General features: G+C 44.7%; 1 protein-coding gene and 1 long non-coding RNA gene across 2 annotated transcripts in view; both read right to left on the bottom strand.

Moving 5' to 3' along the window:
• Positions 1 to 10956, bottom strand: part of LOC112099066 (phosphatidylinositol-3-phosphatase myotubularin-1-like) — a 14264-nt gene extending 3308 nt beyond the window's left edge. Inside the window, exons 1-2 of the mRNA XM_024186170.1 lie at positions 10927 to 10956; positions 10683 to 10747 (exon numbers count right to left, since the gene is read on the bottom strand). Of these exons, the coding sequence (XP_024041938.1) occupies positions 10683 to 10747; positions 10927 to 10956 (95 nt within the window). The remainder of the gene's footprint in view (positions 1 to 10682; positions 10748 to 10926) is intronic.
• A 2-nt stretch (positions 10957 to 10958) lies between these two features.
• LOC112098841 lies at positions 10959 to 12126 on the bottom strand. Its single transcript, XR_002905889.1, has 3 exons — positions 12060 to 12126; positions 11460 to 11681; positions 10959 to 10986 (listed from the first exon to the last, which is right to left on the bottom strand). It is a non-coding gene; the product is annotated as an uncharacterized LOC112098841 (long non-coding RNA).
• Between the last annotated feature and the right edge of the window lie 4219 nt (positions 12127 to 16345).

The raw sequence follows: 16345 nt of genomic DNA, 5'->3' as shown, positions 1-16345 counted from the left end.
TAGCAGACCTGAAGTTGGATTACACCAATACCTCCTTGAAGGGGTTTGGAGGAGGGGAAAACTGGTCCCTCTGGGCGTGGTCAAGCTGCCTATCACGATTAGGAGTTCCCCGACAGAAAGGACAATGATACTGTACTTTGTAGTAGTGGATGAGGAAGGTCCTTACCAGATGATCCTAGGCCAGCCATTTCTGAGGATGAGCAAAGCGGTGCTGTCCAACCATTATATGGCTCTCAAGTACTGGGTGAATGGGGTAGTTGGAGTGGTACGAGGAGACCAGAGAATCGCAAGAAGCTGCTACTCCTCGGCAGCAAGGGAAGCAATGCAGATAACATCCCTTGATACCCGAGTGGAAAACAAGAATGGCAGACAAGAACATGTAGAGGAGCTGGAGACAGTAAGCCTAGGACCAGAGAATCCGGGAAAGACGATCAGAATCGGGTCGAGACTTAAGGAAGAGCAGAAGCAAGAGTTTGTGAAATGCTTACAGGCTTATGCAGATGTGTTTGCTTGGACACATAAAGACATGCCAGGGATTGATCCTGAGGTAGCATGCCATAAGCTGGCAATAAAGAAAGGTGCTCGAGCAGTAAGGCAGAAAAGGAGGTGCTTCAACCAGGAGAGGTATGAGGCTATAAATGGCGAGGTGGATAAGCTCTTGAGAGCAGGGTTCATTCGGGAAGTTAATTACCCTGAGTGGATATCGAATGTGGTGTTGGTATAGAAGGCAAATGGCAAGTGGGGGATGTGTGTGGATTTCACAGACCTTAATAAGGCGTGCTCAAAAGACAGTTTTCCTTTACCAAAGATCGATCAGCTAGTAGATTCAACGGTTGGACACGGTCTGCTTAGCTTCATGGATGCGTTCTCGGGAAACAACCAGATCCGCATGCACGAGCAAGATGAGGAGAGCACGGTTTTCATCACTAACCAGGGTTTATTCTGTTACAGGGTAATGCCATTTGGACTTAAAAACACTGGGGCCACATACCAGAGGCTGGTGAACAAAGTCTTTAAGCCATTGATCGGGAGAACCATGGAGGTGTACGTGGACGACATGATAACCAAGTCGAAAATTCCGAAGGAACATGTCGGACACCTCGAGGAGACATTCGGGCTTTTGAGGAAGTATAAGATGAAGCTCAACCCGGAAAAATGTGCTTTTGGGGTCGAGTCGGGGAAGTTCCTTGGATTCATGGTGAGTCATCGGGGGATCGAAGCAAATCTCGAGAAGATCCAGGCGATCGTGTAGATGAGGTCTCCTCATAGCCTGAAGGAGATGCAGAGCCTTATGGGGAGGTTGGCGGCATTGAGCCGGTTCATATCCAAGGCTACAGATAAGTGTTAACCATCTTTCAAGTGATAAGGAGGGGAAAGAAAATAGAGTGGACTCCGGAATGCGAGGAAGCCTTTCAGAACTTGAAGCAGTATTTACAGCAAGCCCCTCTGCTATCCACACCGAGGGTTGGGGACAAGTTATTTTTGTATCTGGCGGTATCGGATCGGGCCGCCAGTTCTGTTCTGGTGAGAGAGGAAGAGGGAGTTCAGTATCCGATATACTACACCAACAAGGCCCTGCTCGACGCTGAGACCAGATACCCACTGTTGGAGAAATGGGCACTTGCCCTTGTAGTTGCTGCTCATAAGTTAAGGCCATATTTTCAGGCATTCCTAGTCTCGGTAATAACAAACCAGCCATTGCGTCAAACTCTGCACAAGCCAGATGCTTCTGGTCGGCTCGTCAAGTGGGCTATAGAGCTGAGCGAGTTCGACATAGACTACAAACCCCGAGCAGCCATAAAGGCTTAGGCAATGGCCGATTTCGTAGCAGAATTCACAGAGCTTGAAGTATGTTTTGACCAACGAGATGTAGTTACAGACAGTGGCGAAGCTCAAGTATGGCAAATGTCTGTAGATGGGTCATCAGGGGAGCAGGGATTGTATTGGAAGGCCTGAAGGGGGAGGAGATCTCTTATGGTGTAAAGTTAGAATTCGCAGCAACAAATAACTAGGCAGAGTATGAAGCCTTGATAGCAGGTTTGGAACTAGCTAAGGCCGTGAGAGCAGATAGAGTGAAGATCAGAATTGATTCCCTGCTGGTTGCGAATCATGTCAGTGAGAGATTCCAACCGAGAGAGGAGAAGATGGAGTAGTACCTAAAGATAGTCAGGCAGATGATAGGGAAATTCAAAGCGGTGGAGGTGGTACAAATCCTCAGGGAGCAGAATAGTCGAGCAGATATTTTGGCCAGGATGGCAGCAGTAGCCGACCCAAAAATGCCAAAGTCGGTCCCGCTGGAGGTGAAGTCCAGCCCAAGTATCGAGCAGAATTTGGGGGTGCTGCGGATAGAACAAAAATGCTCGTGGATGGACCCGATAAATTCATACCTCAGAGACGGGGTATTACCACCAGATAAGCTGCGAGCTCAGAAGGTTAAAGCCCAGGCCTCGAGACACACGATGATTGATGGGGTACTGTATCGGCGAGGATATACACTACCTTTCCTTCGATGTTTGGATGAGGACGACGCAAATTACGTACTGAGAGAAGTACATGAAGGAATTTGCAGGAATCATTCTGGTGGGAGGTCCCTGGCCCACAAGGTTCTAAGGCAGGGATATTTCTGGCCGACAATGCACCAGGATGCACAGGAGAAGACCAGGAGCTGTGTAAGTTGCCAGAGTTTTGCAAGTTTCTCCAACCAACCACCAGAGAAGCTCACCTCTATGGCCTCCCCTTGGCCATTTGGTCAATGGGGAATTGATCTGATCGGACCGCTGCCAAAGGGACGAGGAGCAGCAACACATGCAATAGTTGCTATAGACTACTTTACGAAATGGATAGAGGTAGAAGCCCTTAGCAGGATCACAGAGAAGAAAACAACAGACTTTGTGTGGAGAAACCTGGTCTGTCGATACGGGATCCCTTATGCCCTGGTAACGGATAATGGCAAGCAGTTCGATAATCACAGCTTCAGGGATTTCTTCTAGAACCTCGGGATAGAGTTGAAGTATTGCTTGCCTGCTCACCCTCAATCGAATGGACAAGTAGAAGCAGCCAACAAGACCATCAAGAGGCTTTTGAAAACCAGGCTTGGAGCAAAAAAGGGTGCATGGGTTGATGAGCTGTCAGGTGTGTTATGGGCATACAGAACAACCCACAAAACAGCAACTGGGGAGACACCGTTCGCCTTGGCTTTCGGACATGAAGCGGTCGTACCAGCTGAGATAGGAACGACCACGCACCGGATAGGTCATTTCAATGAGCAAAAGAACGACGAGCAGATGTGTTTGAATCTTGATCTGCTAACAGAAAAGAGGGAGCAAGCAGCTGGTCGATCAGCCACTTACCAGCAACGGGTCACTCGTTATTATAACCAAAAGGTTAATGTATAGCAATTCAGGGTCGAAGACTGGGTACTGAGAAGAGTGAATCAGAGCACCAAAGATTCAACTCAAGGAGTGTTGGGACCGAATTGGGAAGGGCCATATAGAGTCAAGCAGATAGTGGGACCCGGAGCTTACAAGCTGGTTCGCACGGACGGCCACGAGTTGAAACGCCCATGGAACGCAGCACACCTCTAAAAATACTTCCAGTAAGACTTGTTCACATTTGAAAGCTATTTCTACTCGTGCTCATTATCTTTTATTTTTTATGTTTTATGTCAAAGCAAGTTCATGTAAATTCAACTCCTGCAATTAATGGAACGTCGAGGAATTTCATTCACTTGAAACTGTGATAAATTTTCTAAGGCATGCAAAGGCTCGCCAAGTCTCAAAGCCTATTTTATGGCGAGACAGAAGCCAAGCGTGCCAGGATCTGCTCGACCACGCGAAAGCGAGCAGAATCCCCAAGCATCGGAATATTTTCTAAGGCATGCGAAGGCTCGCCAAGTCTCAAAACCTGTTTTATGGCGAGATAGAAGCCAAGCGTGCCAGGATCTGCTCGACCACGCGAAAGCGAGCAGAATCCCCAAGCATCGGAAAAATTTCTAGGGCATGCAAAGGCTCGAAAAGTCTCAAAGCCTGTTTTATGGCGAGACAGAAGCCAAGCGTGCCAGGATCTGCTCGACCATGCGAAGGCGAGCAGAATCCCCAAGCATCGGAATTTTTTCTAAGGCATGTAAAGGCTCGCCAAGTCTCAAAGCCTGTTTTATGGCGAGACAGAAGCCAAGCGTGCCAGGATCTGCTCGACCATGCGAAGGCGAGCAGAATCCCCAAGCATTAGAATATTTTCTAAGGCATGCAAAGGCTCGCCAAGTCTCAAAGCCTATTTTATGGCGAGACAGAAGCCAAGCGTGCCAGGATCTGCTCGACCACGCGAAAGCGAGCAGAATCCCCAAGCATCGGAATATTTTCTAAGGCATGCGAAGGCTCGCCAAGTCTCAAAACCTGTTTTATGGCGAGACAGAAGCCAAGCGTGCCAGGATCTGCTCGACCACGCGAAAGCGAGCAGAATCCCCAAGCATCGGAAAAATTTCTAGGGCATGCAAAGGCTCGAAAAGTCTCAAAGCCTGTTTTATGGCGAGACAGAAGCCAAGCGTGCCAGGATCTGCTCGACCATGCGAAGGCGAGCAGAATCCCCAAGCATCGGAATTTTTTCTAAGGCATGCAAAGGCTCGCCAAGTCTCAAAGCCTGTTTCATGGCGAGACAGAAGCCAAGCGTGCCAGGATCTGCTCGACCACGCGAAGGCGAGCAGAATCCCCAAGCATCAGAATATTTTCTAAGGCATGCAAAGGCTCGCCAAGTCTCAAAGCCTGTTTTATGGCGAGACAGAAGCCAAGCGTGCCAGGATCTGCTCGACCACGCGAAGGCGAGCAGAATCCCCAAGCATCGGAATTTTTTCTAAGGCATGCAAAGGCTCGCCAAGTCTCAAAGCCTGTTTTATGGCGAGACAGAAGCCAAGCGTGCTAGGATCTGCTCGACCACGCGAAGGCGAGCAGAATCCCAAAGCATCGGAATATTTTTCTAAGGCATGCAAAGGCTCGCCAAGTCTCAAAGCCTATTTTACGGCGAGACAGAAGCCAAGCGTGCCAGGATCTGCTCGACCACGCGAAGGCGAGCAGAATCCCCAAGCATTGAAAAATTTCTAAGGCATGCAAAGGCTCGCCAAGTCTCAAAGCTTGTTTTATGGCGAGACAGAAGCCAAGTGTGCCAGGATCGGCTCGACCACGTGAAGGCGAGCAGAATCCCTAAGCATCGGAATATTTTCTAAGGCATGCAAAGGCTCGCCAAGTCTCAAAGCCTGTTTTACGGCGAGACAGAAGCCAAGCGTGCCAGGATCTGATCGACCACGCGAAGGCGAGCAGAATCCTCAAGCATCGGAATATTTTTCTAAGGCATGCAAAGGCTCGCCAAGTCTCAAAGCCTGTTTTACGACGAGACAGAAGCCAAGCGCGCCAGGATCTGCTCCACCACGCGAAGGCAAGCAGAATCCCCAAGCATCGAAAAATTTCTAAGGCATGCAAAGGCTCGCCAAGTCTCAAAGCCTGTTTTACGGCGAGACAGAAGCCAAGCGTGCCAGGATCTGCTCGACCGCGCGAAGGCGAGCAGAATCCCTAAGCATCGAAAAAGTTTCTAAGGCATGTGGCAAAACCATATGCCAAGCCAGAACCTGCTCAACCAGACGAAGACGAGCAGATTCTCAAACGAAAAATAACTCATGATTACAACACAAGAAAGTAATCAAAAATATTTTTATTAATTTTTTAATAATTAACAGAGGAGATAATCTTCACAAACATTGTTCATTACAATACAAGAAATATATCAAGAAGATGGCCGATCAGTAAGCCGAGCAGCATCGGTTGGCTGGACCTCCTCAGGTGCGGGGGGGTATCACCAGTTGCGTCCGGGGGGTGCTCGCCTCACCAACGTCAGCAGGGGTGCTCGCCTCGCCAATGTTTGCAGGGACTGCACGAGGAGGAGAGTTTTCCTCCTCAATCACGATCGGCTCTACCCCTTCGGCATCTTCCTTGGCCGCCTCTTCGTCCATATGTTGAGCAACACCAGCTGCAAGGTCATCCATCTTCAGATCAGGGTGCTGCTTCCCGAGGACGGCCATGATGCAACGATAGGAATGCCGAAGTCCCTGGTCATACTGGTTGTCGGCCTCCCTCTCCAAGTTCTCGACCTGAGCCTGGTGGGAATTGCAGAGAGATTCGAACTGAGCCTCATACATAGCCTTCTGCCTTTGAAGATCCTCCTTGACCTTGGTCAACTCCTCCTCGAGGGTAATGGCTTTTGCTTGAGCAAGAGATTCTTGCTCTATCAGCTTGAGGTTCTCAACATTAAGCTCCCCTGCTTTCTTCTCGGCAACGTCAGCTCTGGTCGTCGCCGATTGAATGTCCTCCTTCATCTTCCGGTCGTAGCGGCCAACCTTAGCCTTGTAATAGGTGGCCATGCAGCTGAGGTGGAAAGCATTATACTGCATGGCCCCCACCAGCTCACCCAAGGTGCAGCCATCAAAGTCCTCCAGGTTCTTCTTGCTCATGAGTTTAGATAACTCATTGAGATAGGGGACCAAGTGTTCTGCTCGGCTATCAGGTAAGCGAGATCGAGGCCCGACAAGAGGAGAAGAGGAAGCAGGATCCGTGGCTGCTCCACTAGTTTCCCTTCTTTGGCAGGAGCAGGAGGTAAAGTCTTCAAGGGAGAGACTTGCAGCACGATGTTGGCCCACTTTGCAGAAGGGGCGTCCTTGTTGTGGTCCCTCTTCGTGGTTTGAGGTCGAGAACGTTTCTTGTTCAGAGCCCCAATCACAGCATCCTCCATCTTATGGCCAGGGAGTACCAAGCGAGACTTGAGCAAGTTGTAAACAGTTATCAGTTCTCGACTCGGGCAGGAGTTGGCTAGTACAGCCTCGACCCGTTTGAGCTGATCAGGTTGGAGGGGGAAGTGAACACCCCAAGAACCTGCAACACAAACAAACATTTGATTAGAGACAAACCAGTAAAGTGCAAACAACAAGGGAGACAAGGCATCTAATACGAGCAGGCAACCTGGGACCACGAAACGGGGTGGGACGCGGAAGTCCTGCCCATCAACCTGTGCAACTTGACCCCAGGGACCCCCTGCGAAAAAGAACTTCTTCTTCCAATTCCCACCACCACCAGTAGGAAGATCGGTTATGGGTTCCTGGTCTTGGTACTTGATTGGAAGTAATACCAGCCGGCGTCTTTGGGGCTGCTTTTCAACTGGTACAAGTGCTTCACCTCGTTGACCGTGGGCTCGCTTTAGCAACATCTGTCCCACAATATGAACAGACGAGAGAGCACTCTCCACCCATTGGGGTTCAGCTGACCAGGAGCTAGGTTTAGCCCGTTAAGAATCCAGGCAAAGTAGGGTTGCAAAGGACACCCCAGCCCGTGCCTAAAACTCTCCAAAAATAAGGTAACATATCCCCTAGGAGGCCTGCTAGGGGTATCCTTCTTTCCTGGGACCTTAAGAAGTATTTCACCAGGAATGCTATACTTAAGCCGGAGGTCAGCGAGCTCGTCAAACGTGGTCGTTCACGTCATATAATCAATAGCGTAGTCCCGCGATAGGGCTCTACCTCCTTCTGTACTCCGCCCTTCTGGTGGCGACGCTCCTAATGGGGACACCTCACCAGAATCATCTCCTCGACCCTCACTCAGGGTGTTCTCCGAGCCAGAAGACCCCTCTTCATCGCTATTTCCGCTCGAAGAGGTTGTTTGGGGGGACGTCCTCCTAGCGCTAGTGCCAACACTAGATTTAATGGGCTCTAAGGGGATCCCGGGGTCAAAAGCAGGATTGGTGAGCAGACTAGGCAGGAAGTCCAACTCATCGTCGTCAACCTCAATGACCTTCTCTTTGCCTTTCGACATTCCCTAAGCTCTAACCACAACACCACCACCAACTACTACCCAAACAAAAGAGAAGAGAAATTATCTACAACTATCCGAGACTAAGGAGATAGAAGAAATACCTGAAGTAATGGTTCAGTCGGTGAAAGACAGAGATGGAGGCCTTTATGCCGGAACTTCTTTGCCGGAGAGACGGAGACGGAGACGGAGTGAATGATGAATTTGCCGTTCGAGAGGATTTGGGTTTCCTAATGGGGACGGACTCTTGGGTTGCCAGCATTTAACGGCACCAAATCCCAAGGGCCTCGTAACCGTTGGTTTGAAATTCGAATAGAGGGGCAGATTTCTGCCATATCACCTCGTCCGCAATTAAATGCGATATGACTCTTGGCAGCCTTTTCCAATCCCACGTGAGCAAGTACTGTCAAGTTTCTACTGCTGGTCCACTACATTACCCAACACCAGAAACTGGGGGACCGATGTTTGGGAGAAATACGTCGACGAGACCAGGCATGATGAGCATATATGAGCAGATATCTGATGGCAGAGTTCTGCGAACCGGTGTGTCCCGTAATAGTCTGGTATCCGGGGGAGCAGGAGCAGGAATATCCTGCTCATCCACGAGCACGTCATCCACGAGGCCAATTACCTGTAAGAAGCATAAAGCCATTCCTGCTGTATTCCTGCTAAGTGTTGATTCGAGGAGACCCGGTCAATGACGGTTGGCGAGGCATGCTCTCCAATCCGAGAATCTAGGCACGAAGGCCACGCAACCACCCACAACTACGGAAATGGGGAGTCCACGTTCGAGAGGTGGGAGGATAACGAGCGCGAATGGAGGGGAGGCCCGAGCTCAGAAGTGGCCTATAAAAAGGTAGCCAACGAAGGTAAAAGGGTTAGCATTTTTGAGATTATAACAGAGATAAAGAAAATCCTAAAGAATAGAAACTACCAAAAAGCCATAAGATCTGTGGCAAGCGTTCCCAGAGCCTTCATATCTGACTTGAGCGTCGGAGGGTTTACGCCGGAAAAACAACCGGCGTGCTCTGACTTGTTTATGTGGACGCAGGAATTCTTGGAGAAGAAAGCATACGAGGAGAGATTTTGATCGAGGTAAGGTTGATCGAGCAGATATCCTGGTCGTAGGAAGAGTGTAACCAAAATCTCGCATCAACACCTTCAAAGTCAACAGTACAATCACCACTGCTAGAAAATTGAACCTTGCATCCTAATGATTGAACGGCTCGATTTATGGCTTCACTTTCCTTGCTGGCCCTATTGGCTACATTCACAGCCTTGCTCCTGAGTTGCTTCTGCTTTCTTAACTCTGCAGTTTGTGATTCCATAGCAATGATGGTTTCTTTAGCTTTCTTTTCCGCTAACTCTTTTGCCTGCCAGGAATTTTAATCGACTCAATACTATTTACAAACCCTCTATAAATTAATTACAGTAAAAAAAAGACGAGGACAGTCAGTTCATTGTCATTTAGGATAATATGAACAAGTGAGGGGTTCCATTAACCAATAGAAAACAACCTTTTATTGTTGTCTATCACCCGAAAGGAGGGAAAAATTCATATTTTCCAATTGTCTAAATCCATATTGTCTAGCACAACGCAAAATTGCACCTGTAGAACATAAGGAAAAATTTCCTTACCTTCTTCAGTTCAGAGAACTTTATAGCCATGTCCCTACATTGTGCTTCAAGCTCCCCAGTTTGGGCTTCGGTGGGACAAGCCCAGCGCAGATGGAATTGAGGCCACAAAGTTGGGGCTAAAGCTGCAGCCGGAGGTAAAAGAGGACCATTATGTTTCAGCGGATCATAAAAGAGGTTATAGTGAACATGAGAGCTTCCTGCCGAAGAACGCAAATCAGCCAGATATGCCCACAAGCACCCACATGCTTCAGCAACACCACATTGCTGTCTCTCATTTTCACTGAAAATTAAGACTAACAAATCAGATAATTCAAAAACTTTCTCAGCAGTGCCTTGAGAGTTAAACTGTTCCATTCCAATTTGTTTGTACATGTTTCCATACAGCTACAATATTATATAATTGGAAAAAATAAGTAAACAAGCTGATTTTGCACCAGCAAATATAAACATCATTCATAAGAATGCCTGTACCAGTTATACATGTTCATTAATAAAATAGCAACTTCAGGGGATGAAATGTAGCAAAATTTCTCTTTGACCAGTAGTTCCTGAGATTATACAACATACTTATGAAGTAAAAGAAACATCCAAACCATGCTGACAAGCTAAAAACATAATGAAGTCAATTTAACAAAAATTACAAGCTAACTTAAAATACAACCTTTTAATCCATTATACTTAGATTTATCTGTATAGTTTGTTAATGCTTCCTTCTGAACAAATTGTATCATTTATACTCTTAATCCTTCTCCAACTCTATAACTTTTGCAGTAATTTTTCTTTTTTTTTTTCAATTGACAAAAACAAAAGACCATTATACTTTTAAATATAACGGTTCCACTATGTAATAATCACATCAAGAATTCCTACTTTTTTCTCATCCTTTCTACTTCGAAAGGGAAAAATTAAAAAAAAAAAAAGATTTGAACCTCAGACTTGTATCCATTTAACTTTTCATTTTCCTTAAATAAAGATTTAATCAAAAAGACCAAGCCCCTGGGCCTGTAAAACCATCGCACTGCAGGAAAAACAATAGAAAAGGAAAAAGAGAGAGAACTTAAAAAAGCAGCTCTTTAGGACAAATTACTGGCTAAGTCCTGTTGTTATCCCAATAGTCATAACAGATGAAGTAAATGCATGCCAGTTACCACAGCTTTTATTGGAATATGATCCAACCCACTGCTTGTATTAATGTAAAACTACCTGTTGCACAAGAAGTTTCCAAAGCGACAAGAAAGCACACAGTCCAAGAAATCCACCAGAAAAGCCTGGATACGAAAGAGCAGAAAAGTCAACAATTGGTTTTCTCCGGAAAGGATATGAAACAATGAAGAGAGAAGGGGGAAAAATGGAAAGAAAGAAAACATTTCACCAGCACATTCAAGTTTAATGATGGGATATGTTACATAATAAGAAATTCATTTCACATATAGAAGAAAATACATACCGACGAGAACTCAAACGCAAATGGATACATCTGCATCAATTGTGAAACACAATCAACCCACTGCAGAAACAAATTCACACACCAGATCATTAATTTTTCATCAGACAAACTTATAACACAACTAGAAAGTTGAAGTCCTCCCACAGTAAAGCCAAAGGCATGGAAGAGGAGGACCTCAAGGCAAGCTAGTGTTTATACAGGATTAAGCTGCTACTTAATGAAGTGCGCTAAGAACTTGAGCTTTTGGGTCACAAGGTTTCTCTAACATGGTATCAAAAGATAACGTCTCAAGTTAAGTTTCTACAAGTGCAAACTCAATTTTAATTATTTAAATTTCAATTATTTGGTTCATTTTCGAGCTCTCCTGTATCAAAGCCCATCTGCAAGCTCGTCTTAGTCAACATTTCACATTATGCATGTTAAGATTTATTTTTCATGCCTTTATCGGTTTAAGCTTTTGAATTTTGAAAATATTAATTAAATGAAGATTCTACTAACGACTCAATAGTTAAACTAAATATTAATGCAAGAACCTGCAAAAATATGGGAGAATAGTTGTTCTGTGCATGAGAAGAACCAGAAGCTTGAGGTGCTAATGAACCAGACGATTGGCGCATGGGTGATGACGGAAAACTCCCAGTAGAGGACTGCCTACATAATTCAAAAGATATATCACCACTTCCAGAGAGGGTTGGCATTCCCACACGATCCGAAAATGGATGGCCAAATGCTAGCCAATCTTTTTCAACAAGTGCCTGCAACAAGAAAAAAGATTTTATAATTTATGAGTCACATCACGCATCACACTGAGTGCATAATTGAAGAGCAAGGAAAATGATATCCATGTTACCATCTCATATGGATAAGACAAATAAGAACGGTACAGCAACCCAAGAAGAAAATAAAATATAAGCAAAGAAAAAAAAATCAATGCTAACACTTGATTCTGAGACAGTAAAATTAAAATGGGAAAAAAATAAACTAAAAGGGCCACAAAAAACCTATGCATGCAACAAAAGAGTTCCCACATTGCCTCTCATACTAGATTATTTAAGAACATCTTGGCAGAAACATCAGAAAAAAAGATCTTAAAACTGCCAATAAGAGCTAAAGTTTCAAGCATAAAAATGTACCTGAAATCCAGCGAATGTTCGATAGTATGGATCAAGTAACAAATTAGCAAGTGCAACCAACTGAGTTATTCTATCCCAACCATCACTGCATAACACAAAGGGAAATGAACATGTTAGACACCAAAATACAAAAATGTTAAAAAAGGCCAATAAAGGCCAATTTCAAGGAAACACTAGAAATACAAATTTTCCATTTTGTTGAGTGTCAACAAAACATTTTCATTTTATTAATCTTTAACACATCAAAATAGGAATTACCTAGGACTTCAAACAGGAAATCTCTAATATCTATCCTGATTACAGAAGTAGGCGAAATTGCAATAAAAATTCAAGTCTCTTGCTCTCTCTATCTCGCAGCTCTCTAAATGGTGGAATAAAAAGTCATTTGGATTAAACTCAACTCAATCTAAATAAGGGTGTGTTTGGGAAAAAATTTGCTAAGCTAGCAAAGCCCAGCTACAAGTGTTACCAAACCCTTTAGTAGCTGGGCTTTGCACCACACTCCTAAACGGGCTATTAATTACACAAGTTCATAGACAACTTTAATATCATCGTAATCACTCCAATCTAAAGCTCAGTTTGAGAACTGGATTTTTACCTGCCTCTCTTAGTCTTCAAAGATTGCTGCCAGCAATCCATGAAAAACTCCTGGAGTAAACCTACGTAAAAATACACAATTTTTGACAAAGAGCCCTCCCAAGTTCACATATGAAAACAATGGATTGGTCATTATACCTTGCTGACCAGAGTTTCAGATAAAAACAGCTTAAAAGAAAATAAACAAACAAATAAAGAAATGATACATGACAAGGTCCTTTTGAAATCATCCGATCTGTCATCCAAGACAAATAGAAAATTCTATAAATGTAACCTAACCCTGTCTCTGCATATATGATATAAACCAGAAATAAGGAATCTAAAAATTGCATATATCTAGAAATATGACTCAATAGCCAATCAAGAATTTATTTAAGTATTTATAGTTGTTATGAAGCAAAGCTTACATAACTAAAAATTCAAAATGTCAAACTTTTCTGAGCAGAAACTGAAATATTTTTATCCATTTCTAGTAATGACCAGTCCAGGAAGTTATGACATCAAAAAACTTCCGACCTGCAATGTACTAGCACAGAAGCTGATTCTATAGCGATTTGTGCAGCAATCCAAGCTGAACCAGCCAGGATACGCTGAACATGTATTAACCAACCACTGTCTCCAAGGGTTGATACTGAAGCTGATATACTGCTTAGATTGCCCCCACCCCATGTCCAACCACCATGTCTCTGTCAATAAAATTGGAAAATCGCATAAACAGATGTTCAAAGGATAACAGTTATCCAAAGTTCAGCAGACAGACATTTAAAAAACCTTAACAATTCAACCTGAGGATATCCACCTGGTAAGACTTTTAAAAAAAAAATGAGGAATTTGAACATTTATACAGACTGAGCACTGAGCAAATGACTCAAATTAAAAATACCATAAACAAGTAATGTGACAAGGTTCCAACTCAACATGAGAGGAACTGTGAGGTAATAATGTTCCTAGAACTGCAAATGCTCTTCATAAATTTGTGTCAAGCATGTTGCGGCTGATGTCAGAAGCAAGCTTTTTTTTTTCTCAGCATTCGTGACACCGATTAAAAGAACTTAAGATAAGAAAAGAAAAGATCTTCATGGGTCCCATGACTAACCAAGGCTTCAAACAATGACGCCGAATACGAGGACATTATAGCAGGGTTGAGGATGTCGAAGGCTTTGGGAGCAAAGAGGGTACACATCAAGAGCGACTCCCAGTTGGTGGTAAGCCAAATTACCGCATAATATCAAGCGAAAGAGGAAAACATGAAGGGGTACCTCGGAAAAACGAAAGAATTGATGTCCCAATTTTGTGAGGTTAAGGTGGAAAGGGTACCCCAACTGGAGAACAGCGAAGCCGACACCTTGGCAAAAATGGCATCCCTTGGTGTAGCTCAGTCAGCTGGCCCCATCACGACAGAACACATACCCGCCCCCAGCATTGATCTCCTAGAGCCGTTGGACGTAGGATCACTGTCCAACGAGGTACTTTGGATGGAGCCTATCATAAGGTACCTCAAGGACGGAGACCTCCCCTCTGATAAAAGTGAAGCAAGAAGACTAAAGTATAAAGCATCGCGGTACTGCCTGATCCAGGATACCCTATACAGAAGAGGATTCACTCTTCCTTACCTTAAATGCTTGGGAAGTGACGAGGCCGAGTATGTCATAAGGGAGATACATGAGGGGATTTGTGGCAATCACTATAGAGCACAATCACTGGCGTAAAAAGCTCTCCATCAGGGGTACTACTGGCCTACCATACGAGAAGATGCCAAGAATATGGTACGAAGCTGTGACAAATGACAAAGGTTCGCCAAGGTACCCCACCTACCCCCAGAGAAGCTAACAAATATATCTTTCCCTTGGCCTTTCGCTATATGGGGAATGGACCTCATTGGCTCGTTACCTACCGGGAAAGGGCAAGCAAAACATGCAATCGTGGCAGTAGATTATTTCACAAAGTGGGCGGAAGCAGAGCCACTAACAAGCATCACAGAAAGGAAAACCATGGAATTCATTTGGAAGAATCTCATTTGCAGATTTGGGATCCCCTATGCAATTGTTAGTGATAACGGCAAGCAATTCGATAATGAAAAATTTCAAAGTTTTTGTTCGGAGCTTGGGATAGCCAACCAATTTGCTACACCTGCTCATCCCCAATCTAATGGGCAAGTCGAAGCCGTTAACAAGATTATCAAAGGTATCCTGAAGAAGAAGCTAGAAGAAAGAAAAAGGAGCATGGGTAAACGAGCTGCCTGGGGTTCTGTGGGCCTACCGGACTACTCAAAACACTTCCACCTGGGAGACCCATTTTTCCCTCGCATTCGGTGTTGACACAGTGATTCCAGCAGAAATCGGGGTACCCTCTCACAGGGTTGAATACTCTTATGAGGCCGAGAACACCTCATTGATTGCTTCCAACCTTGATTTGGTGGCCAAAAAAAGGGCTAGAGCAGAATTGAGGACAGCCATATATCAGCATCGCATTTTGGGTCTATATGAAAAAAGGGTACGCCCTCAATCCTTCAAGAAAGGAGACTTGGTCTTGAGAAGGGTAACTCAAAACACTAAGGTACCCTGCGAAGGCACTTTTGGGGCAAATTGGGAAGGACCTTACCGCATCGACAAACCTGTTGGGTCAGGTGCATAAAGGCTACTCCACATGGATGAGACAATCGTGAGGCACCCCTGGAATGCTGCAATGCTGCGGAAATATTACTAAAGGACAGTGTCTTAACCTTTAGTCTTTTGCTGCTATTTGCTTTCTTTAATATTTTTGTGTGGTAGGCCAAATGGGGTACCCCCAAACGCCCTATATTGGTCAGTTGCAACTTTAGAGTTTATTTAATTTTCAAATGAAAATGATAGGAGGTCTTGCGGTCTCTCATTCTTCTCAGGGTAATAAACCTAAGTCATGTATTGATCAACGCTTTCGTTATCTATAAATGCATTTTCTTTCTCAACAAATATGATGTGGGTTCTTTCTTTATTTTTCACCACTTCTATCTTAGAATGCGGATTATATTCATTTATCGCCATTAATATACCCTCGCATATGGTTATATGCAATTCTCGTTATACGCTTGTCAATTATGACTAACCTATCATAGGACCAGCCAGGATACCTGATATGCCTAGATCGTGACGATCTATGCAAAGCCAAGATGGGCAACAGAGTGAACAGCCCAGGAGTAAGCTTTCTGCGGAAGCATGACAAAACTACCTAAACAAAGAGATTGAGGGTCAAAGAGGACCCGAGGGTGGAGTAAAACCGGTATACCCCAGCGCCACGAGGTTCAGCTTAGGCAAAGTGGGGGGTAAGCTATTCAAAAAATTCGAAGAGAACTTCAAAGGAATAAGAAATTGATTGGTTGGACCAATTGTGCACTTTCAATTTTTGATCGAGATGTCGCGAGGAGGTTTTGATTACCTATTTGTGGGATATTCGCCATAGTTGCCGAGAAGGGCATGCACCAAATTCGACGATCTATATAAACCGGCAGGCGCCTGATGTCGAATATTTGTTAAGGTACTGGGGGTACCCCATTTTAAAAAAGAAAAAAAAAAGAAAAATGAGATATCTAAGATTTGGGGGAGGTGAGAAAGGGAGAGAGAGTGGTAACAATGGTGAAAGGTTTAGAACTAAGAGAGGTGTCCTTCGAAATGGGCTCCACGCCTGCAAAACAATGAAATGAAGGTTAGAGG

Source organism: Citrus clementina, unplaced genomic scaffold (assembly GCF_000493195.1).
Source record: "Citrus clementina cultivar Clemenules unplaced genomic scaffold, Citrus_clementina_v1.0 scaffold_4, whole genome shotgun sequence".
In the NCBI taxonomy this organism is placed as follows: domain Eukaryota; kingdom Viridiplantae; phylum Streptophyta; class Magnoliopsida; order Sapindales; family Rutaceae; genus Citrus; species Citrus x clementina.
The sequence above is the reverse complement of the archived record's forward strand: the minus strand, read 5'-3'. Positions and strand labels throughout refer to the sequence as shown.